The 27,313-nt window shown below is 36.3% G+C and overlaps 1 protein-coding gene across 1 annotated transcript; it reads right to left on the bottom strand.

The window, feature by feature from the left end:
• Positions 1-2,182: 2,182 nt before the first annotated feature.
• tgfbi (transforming growth factor, beta-induced) lies at positions 2,183-26,961 on the bottom strand. Its single transcript, XM_069196157.1, has 17 exons — positions 26,740-26,961; positions 26,366-26,464; positions 15,599-15,663; positions 14,636-14,793; positions 13,827-13,991; positions 13,422-13,568; positions 12,649-12,790; positions 12,148-12,360; positions 11,498-11,635; positions 10,834-10,979; positions 10,349-10,485; positions 9,821-9,951; positions 5,205-5,329; positions 4,681-4,783; positions 4,237-4,307; positions 3,221-3,245; positions 2,183-2,862 (listed from the first exon to the last, which is right to left on the bottom strand). Exons 1-17 carry the CDS (start codon positions 26,853-26,855, stop codon positions 2,801-2,803), a joined length of 2,043 nt encoding a protein of 680 aa, XP_069052258.1. The 5' UTR covers positions 26,856-26,961; the 3' UTR covers positions 2,183-2,800.
• Between the last annotated feature and the right edge of the window lie 352 nt (positions 26,962-27,313).

Raw genomic sequence — 27,313 nt, forward strand, 5'->3', positions numbered from 1 at the left:
TTTTGTGAAACACTTTCATGAGAACGTCATTTCAGAAGTCCTTCTGTAGACTCATTATATGTTGTTATTAAAGGCCTCCAGTAGAGCCACTGTATATACTGTGTATTACTGTAACGTCTTTTCAGCTGTTTGTCCAAAGAACTTTAGCAGTGGTGATTTAATGCATCGAGATTTTTGCTTATAGTCACCCTCCTGTAAACAATTATGATAGCTATACAATTACAATTAGTAAATTATATCATTCTTAATATTATTTGGTCCATCAAAATTAGAACTTGAAACACTGAAAATATTTACATCGATTGTACTATTGCACGTACGTAAAAATTAAATTGAAATTCATTAAAGTCAAATATAGCACAAATATATGAAATCTACTGTAGGTTGATTTCAAATGGCAGGAAAGCTAAGCTGAATGTTTACCCTGCACCCTACAGTAACTTAATCCTTCAGCTTTTTTGTATCAATGTACATGTGGAAAGGATACATTCAAGTACTGATGTGGGCTTAAATATTCAGCAATAAAGTGCATGCAGCTGTGCTCAAAATATTTTGTAGGAACAAGTAATAAAGACAGATTAAACCACAGACCATGCACATCGAGATCTAGCATTATGTTTCTTGCCAAACAGGCTTCATAGTAGCTGTGGGTTTCAGAATGAACCACAGGACAGTCTGAGAACCACATACTTTGGAAACTTTTTTGATGTGTTAAGTGAACGAAGATTGTCATTTGAAAAGTGAATGAAGCCTTAATAAAAAAAGAATTGGAATGATTATGCACAGCCTGCTGACTTTCTTTTGACAGAAATTGTCCCAACAGCGACACAAGGTATACATTATTCTCATAGTCCCAGAAGTTTGTTTCATCCCTCATGCTATGTACAGTATGTGGTGTCAGAGTAAGAGCTTGCTGACACTGCAGATGTGGTGCATAGCTTTTCACCTGACACTGTTGAGATGATAATAAGCTAAACTGAACCAGCTTAATAGCTTTTAAAGTTCTTATGCTGTTGATGATTTTAAGAGACCTAGAGAATGTGCTAGATTCTAGCCCGAGAACTGGGGTGCTGCCCCAATGCTCTGTACAACACTGCATTGTAAGAATACACATTTAATAACATTTTATTTTAAGAGACTGTTCATGAATAAAGGGGTTTTAGAGACTTGTGAAAGAACTGAAACAGATTTTATGCTTTCAAGACTTTCTTCGTGAATAATATTATCAGCTACAGATTGTCTTTGTGGTACTGTTGGCAATTCCATTTTAACTGGTGAAGTTTAGAAAAGTAGGGCATCATTTGTTTCAGAGTTTCCCAAACTAATTCATTATAGTTACCCTGTGACAACACAGTAACGTACAATATCTTGTAATGTTTTAATTACAGTGTAACATACAGAACAGTACATGCATACTAAGCATACACACTATGTTTTTTCCTACCAGACAGAATATAGTTTGTCTTAGAATATTTCCACTCAATAGGAACATTTGATGTACTGTACAGTATCTGCACTCCTGCACTCATCGTTAGTATCAAGCTGTCTAACCTCCTGTAGCTTTTAAAGTCTGTCTCTCTCTAACTTAAGAGTATAAAAGAGTTCTGGAATGTCTTATTAGTTATTTGGGATCATGCATTTTCCAGGTTGCCGATTGAGAAATCCGTGTGGCATCTGTCTTCTGGCACAAGTTTCAGACTTTTTTTGACTTTTTTTTTTTAAATCTCTTGCATCTTTCTGTTCAGTGCATGTAAAGAAAGATCACATAAAAAGTCAAACTAGATAATGACATGCTAACAAAGGACTTATATGACAATTAAAATAAGGATTCAAATCTGAATTGATAATGAATTAAATATGATAGGCTCCAAAAAATAGGAATGTTGGGGATGTACAGAATTGTCTCTTGGCTTTTTTTTAATTTCTCTGTTTTCGTTTAATACTTTTTTTACAAGTTCAACACATCTGACATTATGTTGTTGGGTTAATCATGGCATTAATGTTACTTACTAGATTATCAGTACATAATGTGGAACATAACCATTATAGGACACTGAAAGTCACAATGGAAGATATGGCAGAATGACATAAATATATTTTGAATGCTGATGTTTTTCAGCATTTTGGCTGTGAGAGGGAAACAGCATGAAGCTAAACTGGAAAGGAATTCAAACCAAAAGACTTTGGCTACAAAAGGAACTTTTTATTTGTAGATGTTCAGATGTTTTTTTAATATTTTGTGGAGACAAAAGTTCATTAGTACAGTATGATACAACTGTGTGGTTTGGCTGCTGGAGTTGTATTTGCAATTTGTTTCAGAAACAAAATTTCAGAAATGTCTTGGATAAAATGAACTAGACATTACCTTTCGGCTTTCTTTTGCTTCGGTTCATACCATGCACACATGCTACATTTATTGAAAAAGCTCTTTTAAAAAATAAAACATGGAGTATTTTAATCTAATTTATGAGGGCCTCAATATACTACAAACAAAATCATCACTGAACATTGCACCAAACTGTGACTATATCACTGAACATGAAATGATTCATTCTTGTTGTTGTCAATTTGATTCATTATTAGCCTTTGGCATGAAAAAGCATAGAAATATTCACTTACCCAAATATTTAGTCTGTATTTTTTTACATTTTTGAGTAAAAGGTAAGAAAAACATTGAAAGACATACACCCGCTGAAATTTCAAGTGTAAGAATACATTCCACAGAAAAAGAATAGCTTTCAATGAGTTAACAAAAACAGCTGGCTTGAATAGCTTTAAAGCATTTCTCTCTTTAAAGAAGTTACTTGGCACGGTTGAGTTGCCTGCTGGAGTGACTTCTTACAACCTTCTGAAATAGGTCCTCTGAAAAATGATAAGAAGAAGAGATAAAAAAATGAATTGACAAGACCATATGCTAAAGAATGACTTTTCACAAATATAAAGTAAAGATTAAAAGTAATTCAGGGTTTTTCTACTCTGCTGATAGTAAGAATGTTATTATGCAATATGGTATGTTAAAATTAGTTTTTAAAGCCTGTATTTAAGTTCAAAGGCAGTGCAATTGTTTTTATTTTGTTTTCTAGAAACGGGATTATAATTCCCAATATACTAAAATCTTTTGTGTTGTTTCATATAGTGTTTCTCTGATGGATACTCGATTTTCTGCTTTCATTAGGAAGGAAAACTAGAATATGTTAAATAATAAATAAATATTGTTTACCATTTCTCATGACCACTTCTGGTGACTGGAAAAGAGAAATCAATAAACAATCATTGTAAAAATAATTAATAATAATAATAAAAAGAAGAAGAATGCTGTTCTAAAAACCTGTGTTCAGTGACAATATTAATAAACTGAAAACACTTTAAGGCTTGATATTTTAACACGATGACTGCAAATTAAAAATGGTTAATTGAAAAAAATCAAAAATTGCAAATAGAGAATAGATATTTAAATGCTTAAAGGTGAAGACTAGTTTGTTTCTTTCAGAAGGAGTTTGTTCAGGATTATGAATACTGAAATGCTTTGTAAACATATGTATACACTCTGTAGAAGCCATTATCAGCAATTCATTTGTTTTTGTTTTGTTTAAAGAAATAAAACAAAATTTAATAGGATGCATGTAATATGAAATATAGACAATAGTAAGCAGCACATTAATATTAAGGATGTTAACTCCAGAATGGCCCTTCTTGCATAGAAACTATGAAAAAAACACACAAAGAACTGCCAATACACCTCTGTCCTATACTGCCAGAAAGTGCTTTTACAGCAGCAATAACCCTTTATTATGACAGGTTGTTTATTATACTGCAAGTAGTTTCATTTCTTTTGATTGTGGCCAAATAGCAGCACATATAATAACATAAGACAGCAGAGAGTGAGAACAATACTGACCTTATCCTGATCTTTTCAAACAAATTCTCAATCTTAATGAACAGATTTAGAGAAAATGCCATCTATTTTCCTTTGCTTTTCAGTTAGAGTTCAAATGTGTGTTGTGGCAATCTACACTCCTAATGTCACTAAACTGTTTTGACCAGTGTGTTCATCTCAATCACTTTTCTGAGCATCATGTTAGAAGCTGTATGTCAATTGAAACTGAAATGTGATCCTTTACACAATGAGACTTGTAAGTGTTGGATGAGTAAGAAGTCTGTGAAAGTACCACAGAGATGCAGTGTGCTAGTGGTAAACATCATGAAGTGTTTATTAATTTCAGAAAGATAACTCACTCTAAAAGCAGAAGCTTGTCTGAAGTCATGTTGACTTGAAACACTGGGGTCATCTCCTGAAGTCTTGGCAGCTGGAATACACAGAAGGATTTAAAAACCAACACAAGTCGGTGATGAAATCTTTGACTAAACAAGCCACTATGAGTGTTCACATAGACATGGTAATTGTAATGGGCTTGTATAACAAATAAAATCTGAATGTTTTAAAGTATGTTGTTTACAAGCGACAAATGATACATTTTCATATTAATGGTTAGTGTTCCATTTTTTGGTGTTGCTTTTACAATGGCATACCTCTGTTTACAAAAATTTAGACAATCATTGCCTTTTCAATCCCAATTTAACATAGGAATAGTGAATGACAAAAATATGGAATATTAGTAATGGTGCCGCTGCTAAAATTTCTAAACTAGACTGTTCGCTTCTTAAATTAAGATCTCTTACGAAGTGGCTGAATGACAGAGCCAACAGCGTGGACAACTCCATTGGTGGCCATCATGTCCGCTTCATTCACAGGCACTTTGTTGACATACACTGTGTAGTTTTTCTGAAGGAAAAGTCAATGTTTTTAGTAACTGGCATTCAGATGAAAAAAACAGGATTGTAAAGTATATGCTAAACATACTAAATATCTAGATCCTTAAAATCAAGTAGAATGTTTTTATGTTGTGTGAGGATATTGCTGTTTTATTTTTAAACATTTTTGCAATTGTTTTTCTCCATGTGTGGAATGAGCAAACTTAAGATATAATTGGCACCTAGGCTCCTATGTCTTCCTCTGATGTCTTCCTCAGAACTGTTATCATGAAAGCTAGGCATGTCATGTACAGAATGAATGGATGAGAAATACACCCACACATGCCAAGAAAATGGATGTAAAGGACAGGGTGTCCCTCACCTTTGCAACATTTCAAAGGAGCCACGTGAGGTTTCACATGTCAAGGAAGAAAATGCAGTTTGAGACTCACCATGCTGAGCTCCAGACGTTCTCCCTGTAGAGGTTGTATTCTGGTGTGAGAGCCAACCCCCCCACTGACCAGGATCTCCTGTCCAATGTGGTACTTCAGGACATTGGCCAACTGGCGAGGGTTTTCTGTAGTATGAATAAAGGGAATCAGGGCTCAGAAAATACATCATTAAGAAAACATTTTGATTAGAACTGTAATAAACATTCCCATCTTCCTTTTAATATCTGTCTGCTGGATCATATGCTGGAATCATTACCACATACAGATTATTGATTGGTTGAAATCAGCAATATTCACTCCTGGTCTTGGGGGATTGTCATTTCTCCTGGTTCTCATTCCACCCTGGACTCAGATTAATAACTTTATTTAGATTAAACTTTCATTTAATTGGTCTTTGTTACAATGATTCCAATGATTCTTTCTCATTGATTAAAAATGATTTAGAATACCTGACTTCCGCCCTGAAGGACCAGGAGTGATTATCACTGGTTAAGACAGAAGACGTGAAAGTGCCATTTGGCGCACAACAGGTTGCCCTCTGGTTAGGACACCCTGTCCATTACAGGGAAAGAGAAGTAGTGTCACGGATGTCACCCGCGGGGTCAAAGTATGTTCAACATTCTGTCATGGATGTTGCAAAGGCATGCCGTGGAATGACAAGGAGAGCAGTAGAGACCCTCTGTGTATCGGCAAAAAGGGGGAACATGGAGGTTAGCCCAGGCTCAGGGGGTCGGACAATGTCGCTATAGAAACCTATGAACTCAGGACACAAACGTGGAAATCCTGGTAAAAGGCATGACTCACAACATCTATATCCTCAATGCTGAGAAAGGAGGAGAGCAGACACAGGAAGTACATAGGTTACACTCCAGAGAAGACACTCCAGAAAGACATGAATAATCACAGCAAACTAGGAACAGGCCCTCTAGGTGTACCAGGCATGATAGTACCCCTCCCCCTTCAAGGGGAGGCTCTTGACGCCCAAAAAAGAGCTGCACAGCACTGGGGGGAGGAAAAACCTCATTTAACTGAAAGGAAACCTCCAGGAGTCCACAACTGAGAGCTACCCCCTCCTCTGGGATAAAAAACCTTTATTGAGTAGAGGAAGGGGGGGGGCAGACCGGGTTCTGGAGGAGCGAGACAAAAAAATCAGACCAAACACATAAAAAAATAAGCACAACAAAAAATAAACCCTGACGGAACAGGGGAAAAAACAACACATAAAAAAAAGAACTCACAATAGACAGGGATACCAGGGGGCATGGAAGCCCAGACCAGGGGCCACGGAAGCCCGGAACCAGGGAGACCAGCGGACATGGGAGCCCGTGGACAGAGAGACTGGCAGGCGTGGGAACCCGGGACAGAGAGACTGGGGGGCCTGGGGGCCCGGGACAGACAAAACACGTAAAAAATCACTCACAACAAAAATAAATCCTGGTGGAACAGGGGAACAAACAACATGTAAAAAATAACTCACAACAGATAGGGAGAGCAGGGGGCATGGAAGCCCTGAACCAGGAGTAAAAATTCCAAAAACCCGGGAATTAAAAAAGCCGCTCGCGGTGTCTAGTGTAGGCTCAGCATTCTGTCACGGATGTCGGAAAGGAATGCCATGGAACAAGGAAAGCAGTAGAAACCTTATGCGTAGCGACCTCTAGGTGTAACAGCGTGACAGTACCCCCCCCCCCCTTCAAGGGCTGCTCCTGACACCCAAAAAAGAGCTGCACAGCACTGGGGGGAAAAAGAAAAACCTCATTTTACTGAAAGGAAACCTCTGGGAGCTACCCCCTCCTCCGGGGTAAAAAACATTTATTGAGTAGAGGAGAGAGCAGGAGAGAAGTAGAGAGCTCCCTAGGTGTACCAGGTGTGACAAGTAGTGGATGTATTTGAATATCTATGTATTAAGATCGCAGTCTCATCCAAGCATAAAAACAACAATCCCTTTCCTTCTGTTTGATGAATAAAAACCTTCATCTAAGTTGAATGGCAAATGTGAAGCTTACTTTTTGGATGATGAAAAACACAAGAAATTAATCAATACAGCATGTTCTGCTCTGCGGTGAATAGGCGGACACAGAATGGATGTGCGATAAGTGAAAACAGAACAAATTTAATAGCCATTTAAATAAAATGTTTTGTTACAAGGAAATAAAAAATACCACCAGATTGCATCTGGACGTATTGGAAACTGTACTCTTTTAGATAAATGTAAAAAGAGTTCACAAGAGGAAAGTGCATCCCACAGTGTTTGAAAAAAAAACATAGAAGTCTTTTATTATTTTGCAACACCTGGTGAGCTGTTCAACTTCCACTTTCAGTCTTCCACTTTTCATTCTTAACTGAAATACACAATATGGCCTTTCCTGTACATTGCAATTAGTAGCAGAATGGTCCCTGAGAAAGAGGATCCAGATGGTAAGCATCATATTCTGTACTGACATAATGTGACCTAAAACCACTAACAATTTACAATACAGTACAGCTAAGAGACACCAGAATAAAGTCCCAGTTTAGTCACTGTTTGGAATTGGAATACGTAATGTTCTTTTTCTGAATGATGATAATGTTTGGCTTTCTTGGGAAACAATAAAACATCTGAGAAAGGCTTTGGAATAAATTTAAACAAATAAGAAACATGTGCCTAAATAGCTTATTACATATATTTTGTGTCTTAATGTGAAATGTTTTGGGCTAAATGGGCTCAAATTTGAGTCAGCTGCAATTAAGATATTCTTTTTTCTAATCTGAGTCCATTTTTGAAATATTCATCAAAAATCTTTGGTCAATATAATAAAGAGTAGGATAAATCTTCCAAGCCAGGTGATATTTGACAACATATATATAACAAATATATAACTGCAATAACTGCCATATATAACACATTTTATAACTGCCAGTTACAAAATACAACAGTTAAAATGGATACAACAGTTGTGTATCTCATGTGTAGCATGGGTTAATTTAGCATGGAAAGAACCAATTCACCCTTCCAGAAGAGCTTTTTAGTAAGTTCATGTAGACAGGAAGCTTTTACATAACTGTCTACATGAAGAATATTTGTAAAAGCCACGCTGCTGTCTCATTTTGGCCATATAAGTCCAATGGTAGTGCTAAAGTTGTTAACATATCTCAAGAGCAATCCATCTCAAGTACTTAAAAGTGATGTGTGTATGTATAATTGCTATTTTATTTTAAATGTTTGGTTCAGACAATCCTGCACCAAGCCAAATATTAGCCACTTGTTTTCTTGGGAAAATAAATGAAATATTTATCAGTAGAACACTTAGAGTTTTTTTAACCAAAACTTAGCAGGGGAGGTGCAGATCAAGTTTTCAGTAATCTTGAAGTGATGAAATTACAAGAATTATGAATTAGCTCTAAGTGCCAAACAAGAAGAGTACTGAAGTATTTTCTTCAACTTTACTTGTTTGAAAAAACTTAAAAGCTTCACATAAGTTACAACTGTTCCCTCTGCAATATTTACATCTACATAGCTGACTCACGGTATAGTCTGGTGTACTTTGCTTCTATTGAGTAGAGATTTGTTTAGAATTTACACATTGATAAACCACCATTTTCATGTGCAGTACTTGATCAGAAGGAAACATTTCACATGAACAGTATCTTGTTAAACAAATAGAAAACAATTCTGAATAGAACTGGTAGCAAAAAATATGTTTTAAAATTCATGCTGCTGAAACTAATCTGATTTGATACACATCTTAAATGTGTTAACATGAAGAATAATGATTTTCTGTAATTAGACACTTATTAATGGCCCTTTGTTGAAAAGAATTCTGTTCAACCTCACCATTCTCTAGTTCACGCGTCTCAGACTTTTTCAAGCAAACTTTTTGCGGCACATGCAATTATTTTAAAATAATCAGCACTAATGCTCAAAAAATAATATTTATTTCAAATTGAAACATAGACTATAATTTTAAATGAGACATATTTAACCACTTTTTGACTAGAGTTTCAATGTGAAATGTGAGCTTGTTCCAATGCACATAACTGTGTATTATTTAGTTCAATGTTGGAAAGAACTCTTGTTGGAAAGAATGCAAAGCTCCTGATCTACACTTCTAAATACAATTCCTTTTGATTTCACAACATATCAGTTCACTGTGTTGTTATTTTAATACTTAGTACTGAAGATTGAAAGGCATATCCCAATAAAAAAAATATTTTTAACAACTGAATCTCACAGACCGATTTATAAATTAGCCTTTCACACATATGTTCTAATGGATTATATTGCTATGCATTTTGGTTATAATTATAATTTATTATCCTTTATTGGCTTTTCATTTTCAATACATACGCTCCTTCAGTTTAGTCTGCCAGAGCTAGTGCATATTATCGAACATCAGTTTTAAAAAGAATACTGTTCTTAGATCAAATAAAGTTTAAGAGTTATAAAACATGTGCTCTACTTGAGAGACAGACATAGAATCTCTTTCAGGAGCAGTTGAAAATAGTCGTTATTTTAATGGTATAAGCGGTGTGGTGCCTTCAGTCAACCTTGAATGGCACAAGGGAGGAAGTCTAGCATTTCCTCTCCATTACACAGAAGTATTCAGTTTTCTCCAAGCTGCAATAAGATAAATCATTACCCATGAGTTTGTTCAGTTCCCCTTGAGGCATGGCACGGAAGGCTTCATTGGTGGGGGCAAAGACTGTGAGCGTCCCAGCTCCATTCATCATTTCTGTGAGGCCTGCCCTCTGAATGGCACCTACCAGGGTACTGCAACAGAAAGAGAGTCTCCCTAAGCCTGACGCCTCATTCCAGACTGAAAAAACAACGAAAGTAAGAATAAAACAAGGATGGTGAAAAATGTTAGCACTGCTTCCTGCACAGCTGTTAAGGTAAGAGCTCTTACTGAATTACACAAGTAAAAAAACTGAAGAACTGTTAAAATTCTTCAGACTTTTAAGGCAGAGTATTTGGCAACTAAATCTTATGCTGAAGAGCTGCAGTGAAAAAAACTATTGGACAATAAGGTAAAGGGTGAAATTGCACAGCATGTAAATTTCAAAATTTCTAGAATCTTTGCCACGTCAGTATATTGGTTGTTATACTACGGTACCTTCAAGTAAACATGGTAATACATTACAAACAGGAAATAGTCAGTCTCAGCTACCTGAAGCGATTGTCGCCCTTCAGAACATCCATGACAGTTCCCACAGGTGGAGTAAGAACTTTGTCCACATTAAAGAGAGATCCATATCGACCCTTTTTGTCATGAGCTGCAATGCAGGCGTTCTCAATACACAGAGCCTGAGGAAGAGAGAATAACCCCAGTAGTGTAAAGTAAGTACATTGTATGTACATGATGAAGGGTACTACATAAATCAAAATATAATCGTAATAGATAACGGATTTTGTCAAAAGAAGTCTTGGATCAAGACTGTCATAAGCCATCATCAAGATGAAAAAGCTTGTTTCTTTTTTGGATAAGCCAAGAAAGGCCACAGAGTGCACTTCTCTGCCAATACAATTGGTTTGGCAAAACTAAACACATAGAACGCTTAAGGAAATTACATCAGTGTTAATTCTGGGAATCTGTTTTCATCCAGGCGTTTATGAAACCAGTGAAGAACATGTACTCTTCCTTGGGAAACTCACATTGCGGTAGACAAACACTCTCAGCTTCTGTCCGTCTACAGTCTCCAATTGTTGTCCATGATACAGATGTTTGGAGGACAGTTGTCCCTTCACAATATGTTTCTTCAATACCTTCCTCAATGCAGGTGTGATCGACACGCTTGCATCTGAACAGAAATGTTAAACAGCCAGTTACAATGTAAAAGATTAAGGTGATACATCTGCATGTCATATTTCTTTTTCTAAAGCTAAATGGCAAAAAAACTAGATACAGTAGTTGTCATATTGTTATTATTTAGCAATTTGTGCTGCCCCTGCAAGTTTCTTTTGATTTACTGATGACTTTTTCATGTTACATTGTCAAACAAGGATAAGAAAGAAAATTACTGTAAAGGTATTCCAAATATGTACAATTCTGTACACTGTGCTCTTCAATAAATATACAAAATTATAATAATATATTGTATTGAAAGATCTTGAAACACTCAAGTTTTGTTTCAGTCCATAAAGCAAGGTTTTCTATACATACTGTAGTAGTAACTTTCATTCTTGGCCTACAGAAAAGTTTTTCTGGCTTTAAAACCTTTTAAGGGCGATGTAAAAATCACATCAAAAACAGGCAGTGATTCTCAACCTTTGTTTCGTCGGGCACTATGACACAATCATATAAAGGACCTGTCCTCACCTGGGAAGGCATCATTCTGAGGAGCTATCAGGGTAAAGGCATCACTCCCAGTGAGATAAGAGTTCAGTCCAGCATCAGCAAAAAGCCTAATCGCCGTGGTAACAGTGGAACCCTGGGCCAACTCAAACAGGGTCTTAGCTAATTAGAAACATAATACAAAATGAAAAATATTAATCCACACAATCTTACTAGAATGTTACTATTAATGATCACACCATAATTCAGTTTTTTATACCGCTGTTCAGCACATGCTCTTATATTTCATGTTTGAAGATAAAACTTGTGTCCAGTTAAAAAAGTAAAGAAAAAAATCACTGACTTCATCACATTTCTGACACTGATAAAAATATGCTTTCATTAATGGATTTTGGTTGTGAGGAAATGGTTTAAAAAAAGGCACTAGAACTCAACATTGGGATAGGACACCTCAAAATATGTGCTGTTTTCAACTTCAACTTTCAACTTTCAACTTGACCTGAAAGAGGTATTCTAGAGGTATTCTGTTTCATAAACCCTAGGCTTAAACAAAACGAAAGAAACAAAATATGTCTGAAAGTGCTTTCTTCAAAGGGCCGAAAATAACAAGAACAGCACTGTTTTATTATAGGTTATATGGCATGTGTGTTAAATGAAGTTGTTGTGTTGTGTACCAGAGTCGGGGATGAGAAGCTCATCGATGTAGTGAATGACTCCATTGGTTCCCAGGTGATCCTTGCTGGAGATGATGGCCTTGCCATTGAGAGTCATCTCTCCCCCTTCACAGCCAACCTCCAAGACCGTGCCCTGCAGTGTTTCCATGGGAGTGCCCGCCATGATAGCCTCAGAGCACTGAATGGAGTTCAGAATGTGATAGTTCAACAAGTCTGGAACAAATAAAAGAAAATCGGGGGAATCCTTGCATTAACTTTAGGATAAATAAAATACCAAGTAATAATTGCCTTGCTGCTTAATTCCCCTCATCTTTTCATCTATTACTGTTTATTTAACCATGAATAAATCAGATGTGAAATATCTGGCAAGCATTCAGTATGCAGTAAGTTTTCATGAAGCCGTTTTTGCTATTTGTTTCACAATTTGAAAAGAGATCACGTCTACCACAGCACATAAACGTATTGCTTATTGAACACTTCTTTCAACTATGGTGCCCTTACCTTTCAGGGCCACCGGGTCTCCCAGAATCCTGTTCAGTGTCTCGGGAGGGATTTTCTCAAAGGCTTCATTGGTTGGAGCAAACACAGTGAAATGACCATCTTTTTCCAGAAGAGTTGTTAGCCCTGCTGCAGCCACAGCAGTCTGACACACAAAATGGAACACAAAGTGACGCCTTACATTAGGATTTCACAAATTTACATAAACAAACTAGAATTATACAAAATGATATAGTGCTGCAACCGCCCATAATTGTACTGTGCCTTATCCAAGATAGCTATCCAGAATCATTTATACTTTGAATTTAACATAAGCATGTCTGAAATTTGTATGAAGAAGTACTGTGAAAAATTTCCACTGGAAATGTTTTAAGTACTTTATGAAAATCCTTTTCAGTTTTTTTTTTCAAACTTCATGCACAGAGGTGCTAAAGTTAAAAGCGATAAGCATACAAGAATGTGTTATATTAACTGACTGTACAAAAATGTAGTTCTGTGCCAAAAACAATTTGCTTCCAGTCTAGCAAACAGTGAAAAATCTGACTTATGTCTGACGAAGCAAATTTCACATCTGTATAGAACATATATGTACAGTGCCAATCCCTCTTTAATCTGAATAATGTTAAACATTTTGATTTGCAGCATAAGGGAAATATGCAGTAGTATATCAGATTTACTCTTCTATTTGAGCAGGGGTTCCCTTAAACCAAGCAGTGGCAGGTTTAGGCATAATACTTGTGTTCTGAAAGGGTTTAAAGGGGAGCCAGAAAACTCACGCGCAGAGTGTCCAAGGTCTCGTCTATCTCAATGGTCTGGTGAATGTTATTGGTGATGGCTGTAATGACCTTGTCAACCACATGTACCATGCCATTGGTAGCATGTTGGTCAGTCTTCACAAGACGGGCACAGTTCACTGTCACGATCTACAAAGAATACAGATGTTAATGATGCATTATTCTCCTTTCCATCTATAAATAATCTTTTGGAAAAATAAATACATTTTTGGAAGCTTTAGATTGCATCATCTCAGTCTAAATTACTTTTCATTCACAGCTTCTTTGACAGCTCCAAATGAGATGGCCGATAAATGGAGTAACAGCTGAAGCACAGCTGTCCCAATGGAGAAGGGAAAAGGCCCTCCTGTTTCTGACTCAGCAGATGCATTGAGAGGTGATACTCACTCCGTTGGGATAATGGTGGATGTGCACGTCAAAGTCCTGGTACATGGAAGGGATAGCCATTCCGTGTTTCAGATCTTCAGAAGTCAAGCGCTTGTTAACCATGTGGTAATGCAGAGCATTCAGCAGCTCAATGTTGACATTGCTAACCAGGGCATCCAGAATTTCCTAGAATTCACAAGTAATACATGTAATGACATGACACAGTAAGTCTTATTATTTATATTCATTCATCACCAGTAAGCCCCCTTACTCTGATGAGGGTCACTGCAAGCTGGAGACAACCACAACCCTGGACATGATGCCAGATCATTACAGGGCTGTGGACAAAGGAACAAATAACAATGGCTAATCAGACCTAGCCAGCATATCACTGGGAAGTGTCCTGTCTGGGGGAGTGTCATGTGCTCTTTTATCTCCATAGCACTACAGAAACTAGAATAAGCTTTGGTGGGATAAGCTGAGGTAGCTTGGATATAGAAAATACATACCTATGACTAGTTTGATATTTTTAGTTCATCATTCCATATGATAAGTAAGGCTTTTGCAAATAAAAAGTCACAATGCACTTTAGCGTTAATGTTTGTTAATACAAATTTCTGGTCAAACATTCCAACGTGTGAATACAACATATTTTATCTGGTTAATAAAGGAGCTAATTTAATGGGGGGAAAATAACATGAGTAAATAGTTCTATGTTCTTGGGGCAGGAAGAAGCCTGCACACAAACCATTTGTACAGTATGTGAACTCCAGCGGTTAAGAGTTTTGGGACCCAACTCAAAGAGTAAATATATTGAGAGGTTTGCTTACATTGGGAAGGGCTGCCCAGGCCTCATTACTGGGGGCAAACATGGTGTAGCTCCCTGGCCCTTCTATTTCAGGCTGCAGGCCGGCTCTCTCAGAGTACATCTTGGTGGTGGTTGCTCCTACCACTCCCAGAGTGTTGTAGATGTTGCTAAGAGGCAGGGCTGGAGGACAAAGAGACCAAACCAACTATGTTAACATCACCTTTAAAAATTCTCTTTTTTGGGGCGATATGTTTCTGTCTATGTATGTTTTTTTTTAATAAAGAACATACGTTTCCGAAGGATAACAGTCTTAGAGTGTTCAAGAAATTACTCCTCCAAACAGATGGAAACTGTTTACAAAATGCAAAATTAAGCAAAATATCAGATATTTGCCTCAAGCTTCATGCTTATTCCTTGTTTTTTTTTAGATCTTACAAAACAGCTACAAACTCTTACAAACAACTTTTTTTTAGCTTAAAACCCACAAATTCCTCAACAAATTTCTCTTAGGCTTCTACAGTATATATGAAAAATTATTTGCCCCATTCTTTGCTTCTATGAGATACAATTATACATACAGAACCATGAATGCTTTGATCAGTCCCTAAAATGTTCAAAGTTAACACGTACTTAACAAGTTTTACTCAAAAATCTCTTGGGTTGTCTAATTGATAGATGATTACATAGACTTTCAGCCTCACAATCAACAGCAAAGTTACGAAAAAATGAAATCAGTTGGTGTCACTGTCACAAGGTGCTAAAGCAGGAGTGTGTTTGAATGAACCAAAAAGAAAAAACTGCAGATCATTGTAAGTGAATAAAGCATTATCTCCTAGCAAGTGCACTAGGTTATAGTGGCAGTTTCCAAATTTCCAATCAATTTAATCGATAGTCGTATGTCTGTCCTTGTTGTTAGCGGCAAAAAAGGAACGATCAAAGTCTTTTATACCTTACTGTATGTATAGATGTCGAGCATGTGGCCTACCTGCTGGACAACCCTTTTCTCCAGGAACTTTCTCATATCCAGGGCAGCATTCGTAGGTGATCACCCTAATAATAATATGCTTGATTATTCACACATTTCTTAGAATTGTCTTGCTTTTTGAAGAAATCAGTCTTTTGTATTATAATCTATAATAATATATAGCATGTTAAACCCAGTCCATTTTTCTTCAGAACTGACACAACAGTGAAAGGGAAGAAAAAGATAACGAAAAACAAATACTGTCAGGAGTACAATAAATCTTTTAGCTCTCATTTAGACTATTGTAGTGTTATTTTTTTTCCATCATTCTTTTCATGCTATAGCTTTTGCATGGCACAGTGCCAACAAAATTACAGCAGCGGTGAGCACATCTCTTTTGTGTGTAATGATTTAAGCCTAGCCATTAAAAAACATACCCAACTGCTTAGATAAACATTTTGTTGCTATGGATTTCTATCCTCACAGAAATATTTTTACTACATTATTTGTATGAAATACCTCTATAATGAAGTCTCTTTATTTTACTGTATTTTTAAGTATAAAGTACAGTAAATAGACTATAATGTACACAAAAGCAAAATGATGCCATTCAACTGTTTGCTGAGGTGGCAGTGAAAGAGATGAACTATTTGAACTGTTTGAATGAACTATAAAACCTCCACCTCACTATCTGGAGAAATGGGAATAGCATTTCAGATATTTCCATTCTAAATTAATACAGTTATTCTTTGTCATGGATAGCAGTATACTAATTTCCCTGCAGAGTAGCTGAATCCAGGCACCTAAATATTGACAATAAGAAGTTCCTAAGCTAAGACAGCAATGCCTCTGATGGACACGTTTCAAAACTCTTGCCTATAAAAATAGACGAGCTATTCTGGCTCCTGACTAATAGAATCCAGTCATCAAGCTGCTGATGCAACTGCTGGTATCCTTTAAACTACAGAGAGCTGCAGCCAGAAGAGGTCCAATTCAGATAACCAGACCACGTACAGTATTCATGTTAACATCATATAACCACTGAGTACTTTTGCCACTCTTATGCATACATCTAATTTTATAAGGACCAAGAAAAGCTGAAAACTTAGGTTTTTGACACTATGGAGAAAGAAAAATTAAATATATGTGACCCAAATACCGTATTGAGATTTGATGATTGAATAGTAAAATTTAAACCAAAAAAGATAACAGCTGCTTATGAGATATCATTAAAACATATATGTGAAAATAAAATAACCAGGCTTCATTCAAAGCTTCGCTTTAATGTAGCTATCCATTTTAGAAATTCATTTGGGATTACTGACCTCATTACGACATCTGCTCTGATCAGCTTTAAGTATATTTGTTAACAAACCAACATAGCCAACATACAAACATGTTAAAACTAATTTTTCTTACTAATTCTTAGTATTTGTTAAAAAGCAGTCCCTTGCAGGGCACACACAGACATAAACACTGGGCCAATTCTACCAAAGTAAACTAAATCTACCAGAATGGCTTTGAACTGTGAGCAGAAACCAGATCAGCTAGAGCAAACCCAAGTAAACACAGGGAAAGCATACAAAATCCAAAACGATAAGCACTCCAGGAATTGAACCCAGGGCCCCAACACTGCAAGACAGCAATGATAAGCACTGTGCCACCACACCACTCTATAAAATATATGAAACTATTTTTTTTCCTCTGAGTTTTACAGAGATATGTTTTGAAGGTGTCAAGTAATATAAAATAGAAGTGCAATTCAGCATAGACAGCAGTATTGTATTCGAATCAGTAATAATACTGAAAACACCATAAATATATTTGGTAATGTGAAAGGACACCAGTTTTATTTTATTAATTTTGGGTTAATCATACCATTGAAGGAGACAGTTCAAAACACTTAAAATTTATATGGCCCACATAACCACAATCTGGGGAATCCCATCACTGGACCTTATTCAGTATACTGTTAAAGGATGATTAAGAAGATTTTACTTTTTTTTTTCTTCCTTGTCCTGTTTGTTATCTTGCCTTGAACATTAACAGCTCATCTGGAATGAGCAGCCCACTGGGGAGTAAATATGGGAAAGATTAAAGACATGCAATGTAAGATCAAGTGAAATGTAAAACAGAGGATAACAGCTGAAGGAGTTACATTGTAACAGTGTACCAGCCCTCAACACTAAGCCCTTAATTTACCCTGTAACAACGTACCAGCCTTCAACACTAAGACCTACTTAGAGCCCAGCCCTTGCAGTTGTATTCTGTATGGGCATGCAGAAAAGTGATAGTAGGACAGTGGAAACAAAGGTAAACTGTCTTTCAGGTCTTTGAAGTATCATACAAACCTCCATGTCTAAGGGTATCATGTTGTTTGATGTACTGAATTAAAAGGGTGGTAGTTTAGAAATGAGGCAAGCCATCCAGTTATCTTCTAAACACAAAAATAAAAAAATCAATTTTATAGATGTTACTTAAGATACAATTGGAATTTTGCATGATCTTTTTTACTTTTCTTTTCTCTACAGAGCTAGAGGCTCCACTTTCAAGTCATTCCAAGTCATGTCTGAGCATATTTAAAAGTGATTATGATCATTTTTTCCAACCACATATTCTCAGGATATGGCTCATTACAGTGAAAGAACATAATGTTAGAACGTTAGGTTATACAACTAACTGTTTAAAGTGGAATGATTCTTTTTTTAATTGAAGACTTATTTGAGTATATATTAAATTATTTACAGCTGGAGGGGAGGGCAGCTTTTCAGGTGTTCTGGTTACTGTACCATCCAAAGATAGGCTAGGTTCACTTGTGTCTCTAAATTATACCTGTTTGTGACTGGCTATTCATCCAGGGTGTAGTGTAACCTTGTGCACTATCCTTTCAGAATGGCTCCAGGTTGTCACAAACCTTACATTGCTTAAGAGGCTTTCTGATAATGGACAGATGTACAAAGCTATTTATTTTAAATGTAAGACTATACATAGAGGAAAAGAGTATGAACACTAATACTTTCTCCGAAAAATAATGTAACAAATGTGCTAACACTGTACCTAATTAACATTACATACTTCAGTGTGTTTGGGAAGTCTTTAGACCTCAGCTGAACCGTATAAAATACTTTAAATGCATGGTTAAACAGAAACTAGTAACACCTTATCGTGGTACGTATCTTAGCATTAAGGCTATAGAACAATTCTTAAACTCACAGACATGTCAGAACATTCAGAATCCAAAACCGAAGGTCTACACTGAATAAAAACACAGATGGTAATGTAATACCTATTTTTCTGTTGCCAACATAAACAAAGGTGGTAGTCGGAGAGTTCTGACAAACCAAAAACATCAATGGTCCATAATTCAAGCAATGTGCTTCTCCAGCTTTCCAATGGCACAGAGGCAAGTAGCCCTCCAGAAAAAAAAATGACTAAGTGACCCTTTGCTTTAAGGTCGTCTGTCCTCTCTAATGCCCCAGTTTCTCTGTTTTATACATTCACTCTGCTCCTTTGGCTAAACCTTTCCAAAGGTCTATATATCTGCAGTAGTTCCCCCTTAACTTTGAGGGATGTCTGTCTGCTTCCAGTCTAGTTCACTTTATTCAGGCAATCAGATTAAAAACTTCAAAAGCATGGAAATAAATTCAAAACTTGAATTGCAAACTGCCATTTTTAAAAATTATAAACCGATTGTTCATATTTATTGTTTTGTTTTTTTTCCATTTTATTGTGCTGCAGTGATAAAACCCTTTTGGCCTGGCCATCACCATTAATGAGAATGTCATCTCAGCTGACACATCTGGTTAAATAAAAGTTTAAATAACAGACAAAATTGAATATAATAAGCACTGACTTTAATTTCTATCAAGAACTCCTTCCGAATGATAAATCATTTTTTAATCAACCAGTTCTTACCCTTACAAAATAATATATAACATTACACACAGAGTGTGCTACTGATGTTTAATGGTATGAAATAGATCACTATAATATAATGTAGAAATACTTAGAAATAATTTAATCAACAGACCAGACCTGCTGTACAACAACACTGAGTTCTTAATCTTTATCTTGCAGCAAACCATATCCCTCAAATGTAATGCAAAAATTAAAGAATTGTAGTCTAATTGGAAGATGAAATCACGGTCTGCATTTGCACTGAGTCTCTGGTTCATCGGGCATGCAGCTTCCAAACGTTCTGCAGCAACTATTTGAGTTCCTGAATGTTGCTTGATCCTTTAATAAATACTTTGTGGATTTCAGGCTATATGGCTACATGAAAGGGAAGAAGTCTGGGAAGCAGAGTTGTCAGCAAGACTGAGATCATTCAGAACAAGCCACGAGTGGTTTTATACAATAGCTTATGCATAGCATTGAAATTCATTGGACTTTGGCCGGCACCTCCATGGTAAGTCCTAGATGAGCTAACAAGAAAAAATAGAGAATGACTTCACATGTTGCACATAAGGAAAAGATCAAATCTTTGTGTACAGATCTTCTAAGTTCAAATGTATGGATAAAATGAGCTAGTAAAACAGAAACAATACCTCAATGTAGTGGCATCTCATCTAAACATTGACACAAGAAACCAAGAAGAACACAGAGCAGCTGAGGGTGGGCAGCTTTCTCAAAATCGAACTATGAATGACTTTAAGGACCAGCCATGCACTTTGAGAGAAGCAAATTCTTTTCCGCCCAAGACACTAATAAAAACATCCTTCATTTAAGGATTCAATTTAAGAGAGCCTGCTATACATTTGGAACAAGTGGTGCCACTGTGACAAGGAAACAGGACCTTTCTATTGGTGGCTAATTATTGCCATGGCCCACCAAGAGATCACACAGGACAAGTGACTTTAAGCCTCCCTTTGCCCCCCCTGTGGGCCGCACACACAAAGAGAGGGATTGTTAACCTATCCACACAGCAGGACTGGCTGCCCACAGCTTCCCCTGCTTTAAAAGAGCAAAAGTTTAAAAGCCCCCAGTGGAAGTTCATAAATAATATGGAGTTCAACGGTTTTCCAAAGACACAACTATTTCCGTAGCTTTGTCTAGCTAACAGATACGCTGTCTTGCCACGAACTTTGCTGTACTGTATTATATAGTAAGTAAAACAATCCTTTATTACCATAACAGGTGAGATAAAACAAAAATGGTCAAATAAAGCCCTGTAAAAAGATTCAGAACAAATACTTTGTTTGAGGAAAGTGAATTTAAAAGCTTTTTTTATTTCCTGAGAACCACAGTAGCATATACTAAATTTTCTTTCACTAATAAAAAAAGTTTAATATTCTCCTTTTTGATCAAAATAAAATACATAAACAGAACAAAAATCCTAAGATTTAAAAATGGACCTGCTATGATATTGTATCACTGCTTAATTATTTTCTCCAACATTTGTGATACCTGATTTCTTCTGCAGATTTTTGATCATTGCTATTGATAATAACTGTTATATAATCGTAAATTGATTTAATCTCATTTTTATCACTTTCTCCCTGTCCCAGGACCCCTGTCTCTCTGGTCTGGGCTTCCATGCTCCTTGGTCTCCCTATTTTGTGTGAGTCATTTTTATGTGTTGTTTGTTCCCCTGTTCCATCAGGGCTTATTTTTTGTTGTGCATGCTTTTTTAAGTGTTTTGTCTGGTTTTTTGTCTCGCTCCCCCGGAGCCCTACCCGCCCCCCCCTCTACTCAATAAAGGTTTTTACCCCGGAGGAGTGGGTAGCTCTCAGCCGTGGACTCCCGGAGGTTTCCTTTCAGTTAAATTAGGTTTTTCCTCCCCCCCAGTGCTGTGGAGCTCATTTATTTTATCAGTAGAAAATTTGGCTTGTCTGCATACATTCTTCTTTCAAGAAATGTAAACATGTTTCTTTGAAAAAAATGTAATTTTGACAAAAGTTCTTTTGAATATTATACCCATCATATTTTGTTTACATTGCTGTTAATAGTCTCCTCACACACATGTTTATGGTTAAGTTTTTTTAGTGCAGATACAGAATGGCAATGTATATTCTCTGTACAATAAGGAACAACTAATCCTGAAAGATTGACAAGCCTTGAAGAGAAAAATAATTAAGCTCTTTAAGTTGTTAAGGTCATTATCTTTTTAACAGAGCTGTGCAGGCCTGTAAAGGTGTAACTTCTAAAATCAAATAGATAGACCATTAGACCACTTTCTCTCCACTAGCTTATTGCGTGTCCTCTTATTGCGTATTGTATGTTTCATTATCTGTAGCAATCTATGTTTCGATCTTTTCAGAAGTTAAATATTCTCCAAGATTCCACCACCTGGGTAACATGAAGCAGCAATTCTACAGCAACAGCGCAACTACAGGACAGATCAAGTACGGAACAAACAAATTATTGCTTCTCCTAATGAATTACCTTCGCAAGATTAAACCTGAATGTAAAATGGCACTTGAAAGAACTAACCAAACTTTAGCTTTAAGTATTGATCTAGACTAGCCAAAGTCAATCTTTTCTGTAATATTGTATGTCTCTTGTGTACTTATATAACTTGTGTTTACCTCCTTCATAAGAAATCAATGACAGGTTAGTAGGTGCTACCAGATGTTCCTGTAAACTGAATAATCAAAGGTTCTTAGTGAGGTACAGTAGCTCACAACTGACTAAGCATCAATAAAGTTGAGTGAGTTGGCTCTGAATGCAGTATCCTTGGTTACTAAAAAAATAACTTTTTCATAATATATCTATTTATCGTCAGCATGAAGACCAACACATGATATTAAAAAGCTTACTCATTACTGTTAAGATGTACTGTACAGTATGATTTCTTCCCAGAATTATAATTACTTGCTGAAGTCGATGACACAGAATTAGAAGGCTTCTCTTAAGTCTTGTGCCAGTTATAACTGTGACGCAAACCTTTTTTTTCTTTCTTGGCCACAATGTGCCAATCCTATGGCTCTAAGAAAAAGGGCAGGGATTCCCAGTCAAATAAAATCACACTATTCTCATTTATTAAAGCAGCCAAGGTAAATAGGATTTAAATAGAATGGGTTCTTTCTGTAAATGGATAGTATTCTGCTAAGTCTGTTTATATAAATGTGTTCAGACATATACTGTACCCGAAGAAGCTTTTACACAGGAAAATAAGGCAACAAAAAGTTTAAAAAGGCGGTATTGTAGAACTCACAAACTAACACAGAAGAAGACAATTTACATTATGTTCAGACCAGTTCATTGAATCATTGGAAGGGCTGTGATTATGCTCAGGATTCAATGAGGTGCTGATTTAATGTGCCACACCAATAAAATATGTGCACACCCGAAGAAGGCTCCACAGTCGAAACGTTGTTTTTCCATTCTTCTCTTTTCAGTACTGGAATAAACCTTTCATTTGTTCCTTTGCACACCAATAGAATTACTGCTACATGCTTAACTACAATAAATTGTCAAACTTTCATAAGCATTTTTGTCATTTGTTTCTTGGCATTAGTTGTGGTGGCACAGGGGTTAGCACTGCTGCCTCAGAGCACTGGGGCTTGTGGGAAGTTTGTATGTTTTACCCGTGTTCATGTGGGTTTCCTCCTATAGTTCAAAGACATACTGGGATGTTCTGGGAAAACCTACCCTGGTGTGAGTGTGTGCGTGTCTGTGTTTGTGTGTGCCATTCAATGGACTGTTGTCCCATCCAGGGTGTAACCTGCCTTGCTTGCTGGGATAGGCTCCGCCTCCCCCATTACCCTGTATTGGAGAAAGCCACTAGAAAATGGATGGCTGGATGTTTTCTGGTCATATTTGGCGTCAGAATCACACACAGATTATTTTTGTTAAAACAATTGCAAAACTAAGAACAACCTCCAGCAATGAAGAATAATTTGTGGATTAGAGGGCTGTGAAACCCATCTAAGGAAAACATTTCTGTGAGATCAATCACTGGGACACAGGTTAAGAATTTTTCCAGAGTTGTGAAAGCCAGTGTAGGCCAGGCCAGTTCTTGAAATCATTAGCTGGAAACTTAAAAAGGTACTGTTTATGAGCGAGCAACACAAATTACATCAGACACAACACGCTACACAGTTCTGTTAAAAGGATCATGGCCTTAACAATTTAAAGAACTAAATTATTTATCTCTTCAAAGCATGTCAATCATAACAATAATGTAACACTTTATTGAGTTTTGCCTCTCAAATGAAGTATCCAATGGCCAAGTAAACACAAACACAATCAAAAGATTTTCACAAGGTCATATGAGAATACAGGACCAGCCTTGCTTAACTTCTGATAGCTGATGAAATCAGGTTAGAAGATGGCAATACAGCTGCCAAAGCATAAATTGTTCATATATATGTAGATTCATAGTTCATATCTATGTATTAAGACAGATTGAAGCAGACAAAGGTGATAGACCTATTAGAAACCTATGATCATAGTACTTTGGTGTACTCTGAAGTGTACTTCTTGCTCTTGATACTTGATATTTCAAACCTCTACAAGGAGAGTTCAAATCAAAAGTTTACAACTTCAAGATAGTAGACTAAAGGAATGCTTTAAGGAGCTGAAGAGAAATAAAGCAGGACATGTAAGAAAAAGATGGAGAATGAATAGTAACAGTTTAAACAGATTCTGCATGAGCAGACTAATTAGGACACATACTGCATAAGGGAAGCCCTTTGTAAAACCATAAGGTACAAAATCAGCTTTCTGTTTCAAATTGGTCTGCAAACTATCTGCTGACTGCTGAAAAATGTGCTCCATTTTTTAAAGGATGTCTAGTAATCACCTTGTTCTAAAGTCATGTAATCTGAACATTATTGAAATAAATGTAATTTTTTAATGAGATCATACCTTTAATACTAAGTCATTATGGTTAGCTGCTAGCTGACCATAATGGCTTACAACCAAATTACTTGGATTACAGTAAAAGGAAAGAATTTGAATTATCTGATCCTTACAACTGAAGCCACTGTTTAGTGTGATTAATATCCATTTTCAACTTAATGTTTTGGTGGTTTTAAGTTGAAAAGGGGCACTGTCATTAACTTAATCAAATGTAATAACTTCCTGTGCAGTTTGTAAAAAAGCATGCTCAATCCATTTAAGACAGAGATGCCTTTTATATTCAAGTAATATCTCAGATGTATGGTAAACTCTACTATCTCACCCTGACAGCTTAAAAAAATTATGACTTCTAGCTAAAATGTGAGATAATCTCTTGCAGTAGCACAAACCCTCATTGGGGAAAAAATATTTGATACACATAGAAAATAAGCATACTGCCTTATAGGATTAGGTAAATGCAAACCTCAAGATTAGCCTTTGAGAATTCTGTATGTAACAATTTATCAAAAAAGGGAAAATATTCTAGTATAGTGAGTAAACTAGTTGAATGATAGTAGAATAGGAGGATTAGAATACATTACAGAGGCAGCAAAGGAAGTAAAAAAAAAAAGATTTAGACAACAAGACTGGACAAACATGGCAGATGTCATTTAATGTAGACCAGTGCAGATTACATGGAGGTAATAAAAACAACAAATAGAAATACTGAACTAGAAAACTGTGCTCATAAAAAAGACTTAGATGTTTCTGTTTACCCATCATTTACATCTTCCAAACCAGAAACAGATAACCTTGGCTCATCTATTTTATTCCATTACAGGACTTTAGGCCTTCCAATAATCTAATTCAAAAACTGCTTCTAAGTTGATGAATTGATCCAAGTGCTGAATATCGCTTCGACAATCAATGATTAGCATGAACAAAGATTTGCAATGGAACTGAATGGAAAAAACACAGATGTCCCTTCTTGTTCATTATACTTTAGTGAAACAACATACTGTAAAACAAAAAAGGCACTCAGAATGTTAGAATATACAGTTAAAACTGCAGAATTTAAATGAAGGGATGTTATGTGCATTGCGCGTGTAAATCACATATCTCAGCCAAATGTAGAATTTTGCTCTAAAGAAATACCCAATTCAGAATATTGTGTACAACTGTGGTCATCAGATACAAGCAATATAGTGCTGCTTTGGAATCAGTCCAGAGAAAAGCAGCCAGACACATTCCCAGGTTTTAAGGAATGTCCTTCTCTGACAGACTAAAAGAACCGAATCATTTTAAGTATTTAACAAAGAGGACTATAAGTGGATATGGTTCAAGTATTCAAAGTCCTCTAGGGCACTGATTATGGATTGGCAAGGTCCACCCAATGAAGTGGATTTAGAACAGTAAAACTGGAACAAGCTATTCTCTTTTTTTTTAAGTTTGGAACAAACCACCTACAGCTGTTAAAGCTGATACATCGGCTTTTTTCAAGAAAACACCTGGATGGGTTCGTCAGATCACTTAGCTACTAGAAATCAAGTAAGCATATGACCTCCTCTCGTTTGTAGACTTTTTTATATTCCTTAAACACATTTCTTTCGACTGTGGTAAAACGTGAAGCTCTTCAGGATGTTTTGTTCAGTTTGGGTTCTTTCAGAAACCTTTATATTTTTTCACCAGTGACAGCACTTTATCTGCATGAAACGTTTCATTCCACGTAACGTGGAGAAAGCTCCTGTATTTCTGTATTATGTATTAATGTATTATAGTCATATTTTAATTCTTCATTTTTAGAAAACCTAACCATTAACATTGTAGTGAAACGCAGAAGAAATTATTGGTTACTATGAAATACAACCTTAAAATGTGTGCAGCTTCAATCAATCATCAGTACATCTGTTAAGTATTTTATATAACAAACGTACCTCAGATCAGAAAAAAAAACATTTAAAAAACGATTTAACCGGGAGAAGAGAAAGAAAAAAAACTACTCACGTTGGCTTTCCACAGACTTTGCGGTGGTACCACTGCTTGCAGTTGGTGAAGTATTTTTTGTTGGTTCCTTGAATCTTCTGCATTGCACATACATTTGGACTGCGATTAACAAATTCAAAAATTGCAATCAGTCTTTTCATAATTTATTGCTGGGCAATTCAGATACATCTTATTAAATGATTGTAATTGAGCTTTATTACCTTTTCGAATAATAAGTACTAGAAATACGTATGTCACAAAACGTGATTTGATCACGATTGATGAGCAAGGATTATTGCAATTCAACTATATAAAACGTACATACGCGAATCTGTAGTAGTTATATATTCAACATGCAAATATACAGTAATACAGAAGATGAAGAATCTTCATACCCATGCTGTCTGCCTCTGATTCTGCTGTGCTGAAGAACTTGTTGGTAAGGAGACTTCGCTGCAGAAATTAGTGCAACAATGCATAGAGCCAAGGTAAACAAGAGAAGATGCTTCATTTTTGTTCTTTTCCTTAGTTATGTGCCTTTCAAACTCCAGCCAGGTTTCTAGGGGTTGAAGGTAAAGTGAATGATGGAGCTCTAATATATAGTGACAGGGTTATACAGTTGGGAGGAGCTTGTACCGGGCATTCGAGATGTAGTCGTGCAGAGTTCAAGTCATCAGAAGGACTGAAGTCCCTGCCAGCTACACCGGCACTGAGATGCTTTGTTTCTTCTTTGATTCCGAAGCGAATAAAGTTTTTTTTTTCCACGTCTCAGCGGTAGCAAAGTTTCACAGGAAATTAATGTGTGGTTAAGAATTATTTTAAAAAAGAAAAATTGCAGCAAGATTCCTTCCATCTGACTTTAAAACACTAGATATTAGTATCATTAAAAGGCAAAAGCGCTGTGGGTGATCGCTATCTTTAGACACAAAGATTTAAACTTCTTGGAACGTTTTGAAAAAGTAGTAATAT

The sequence above is a fragment of the Lepisosteus oculatus genome, chromosome 11, assembly GCF_040954835.1.
Source record: "Lepisosteus oculatus isolate fLepOcu1 chromosome 11, fLepOcu1.hap2, whole genome shotgun sequence".
NCBI classification, from domain to species: Eukaryota; Metazoa; Chordata; class Actinopteri; order Semionotiformes; family Lepisosteidae; genus Lepisosteus; species Lepisosteus oculatus.

Excerpts from the sequence above, each read along its gene's own strand:
- tgfbi (XM_069196157.1), bottom strand. The coding sequence starts at position 26,855 with ATGAAGCATCTTCTCTTGTTTACCTTGGCTCTATGCATTGTTGCACTA. Across the intron at positions 26,465-26,739 it reads ATCAGAGGCAGACAGCATGG|TCCAAATGTATGTGCAATGC; the intron begins GTATGAAGATTC and ends TGTTAATCGCAG. Across the intron at positions 4,308-4,680 it reads CTCTGTCATTCAGCCACTTC|CTGCCAAGACTTCAGGAGAT; the intron begins GTAAGAGATCTT and ends TGTGTATTCCAG.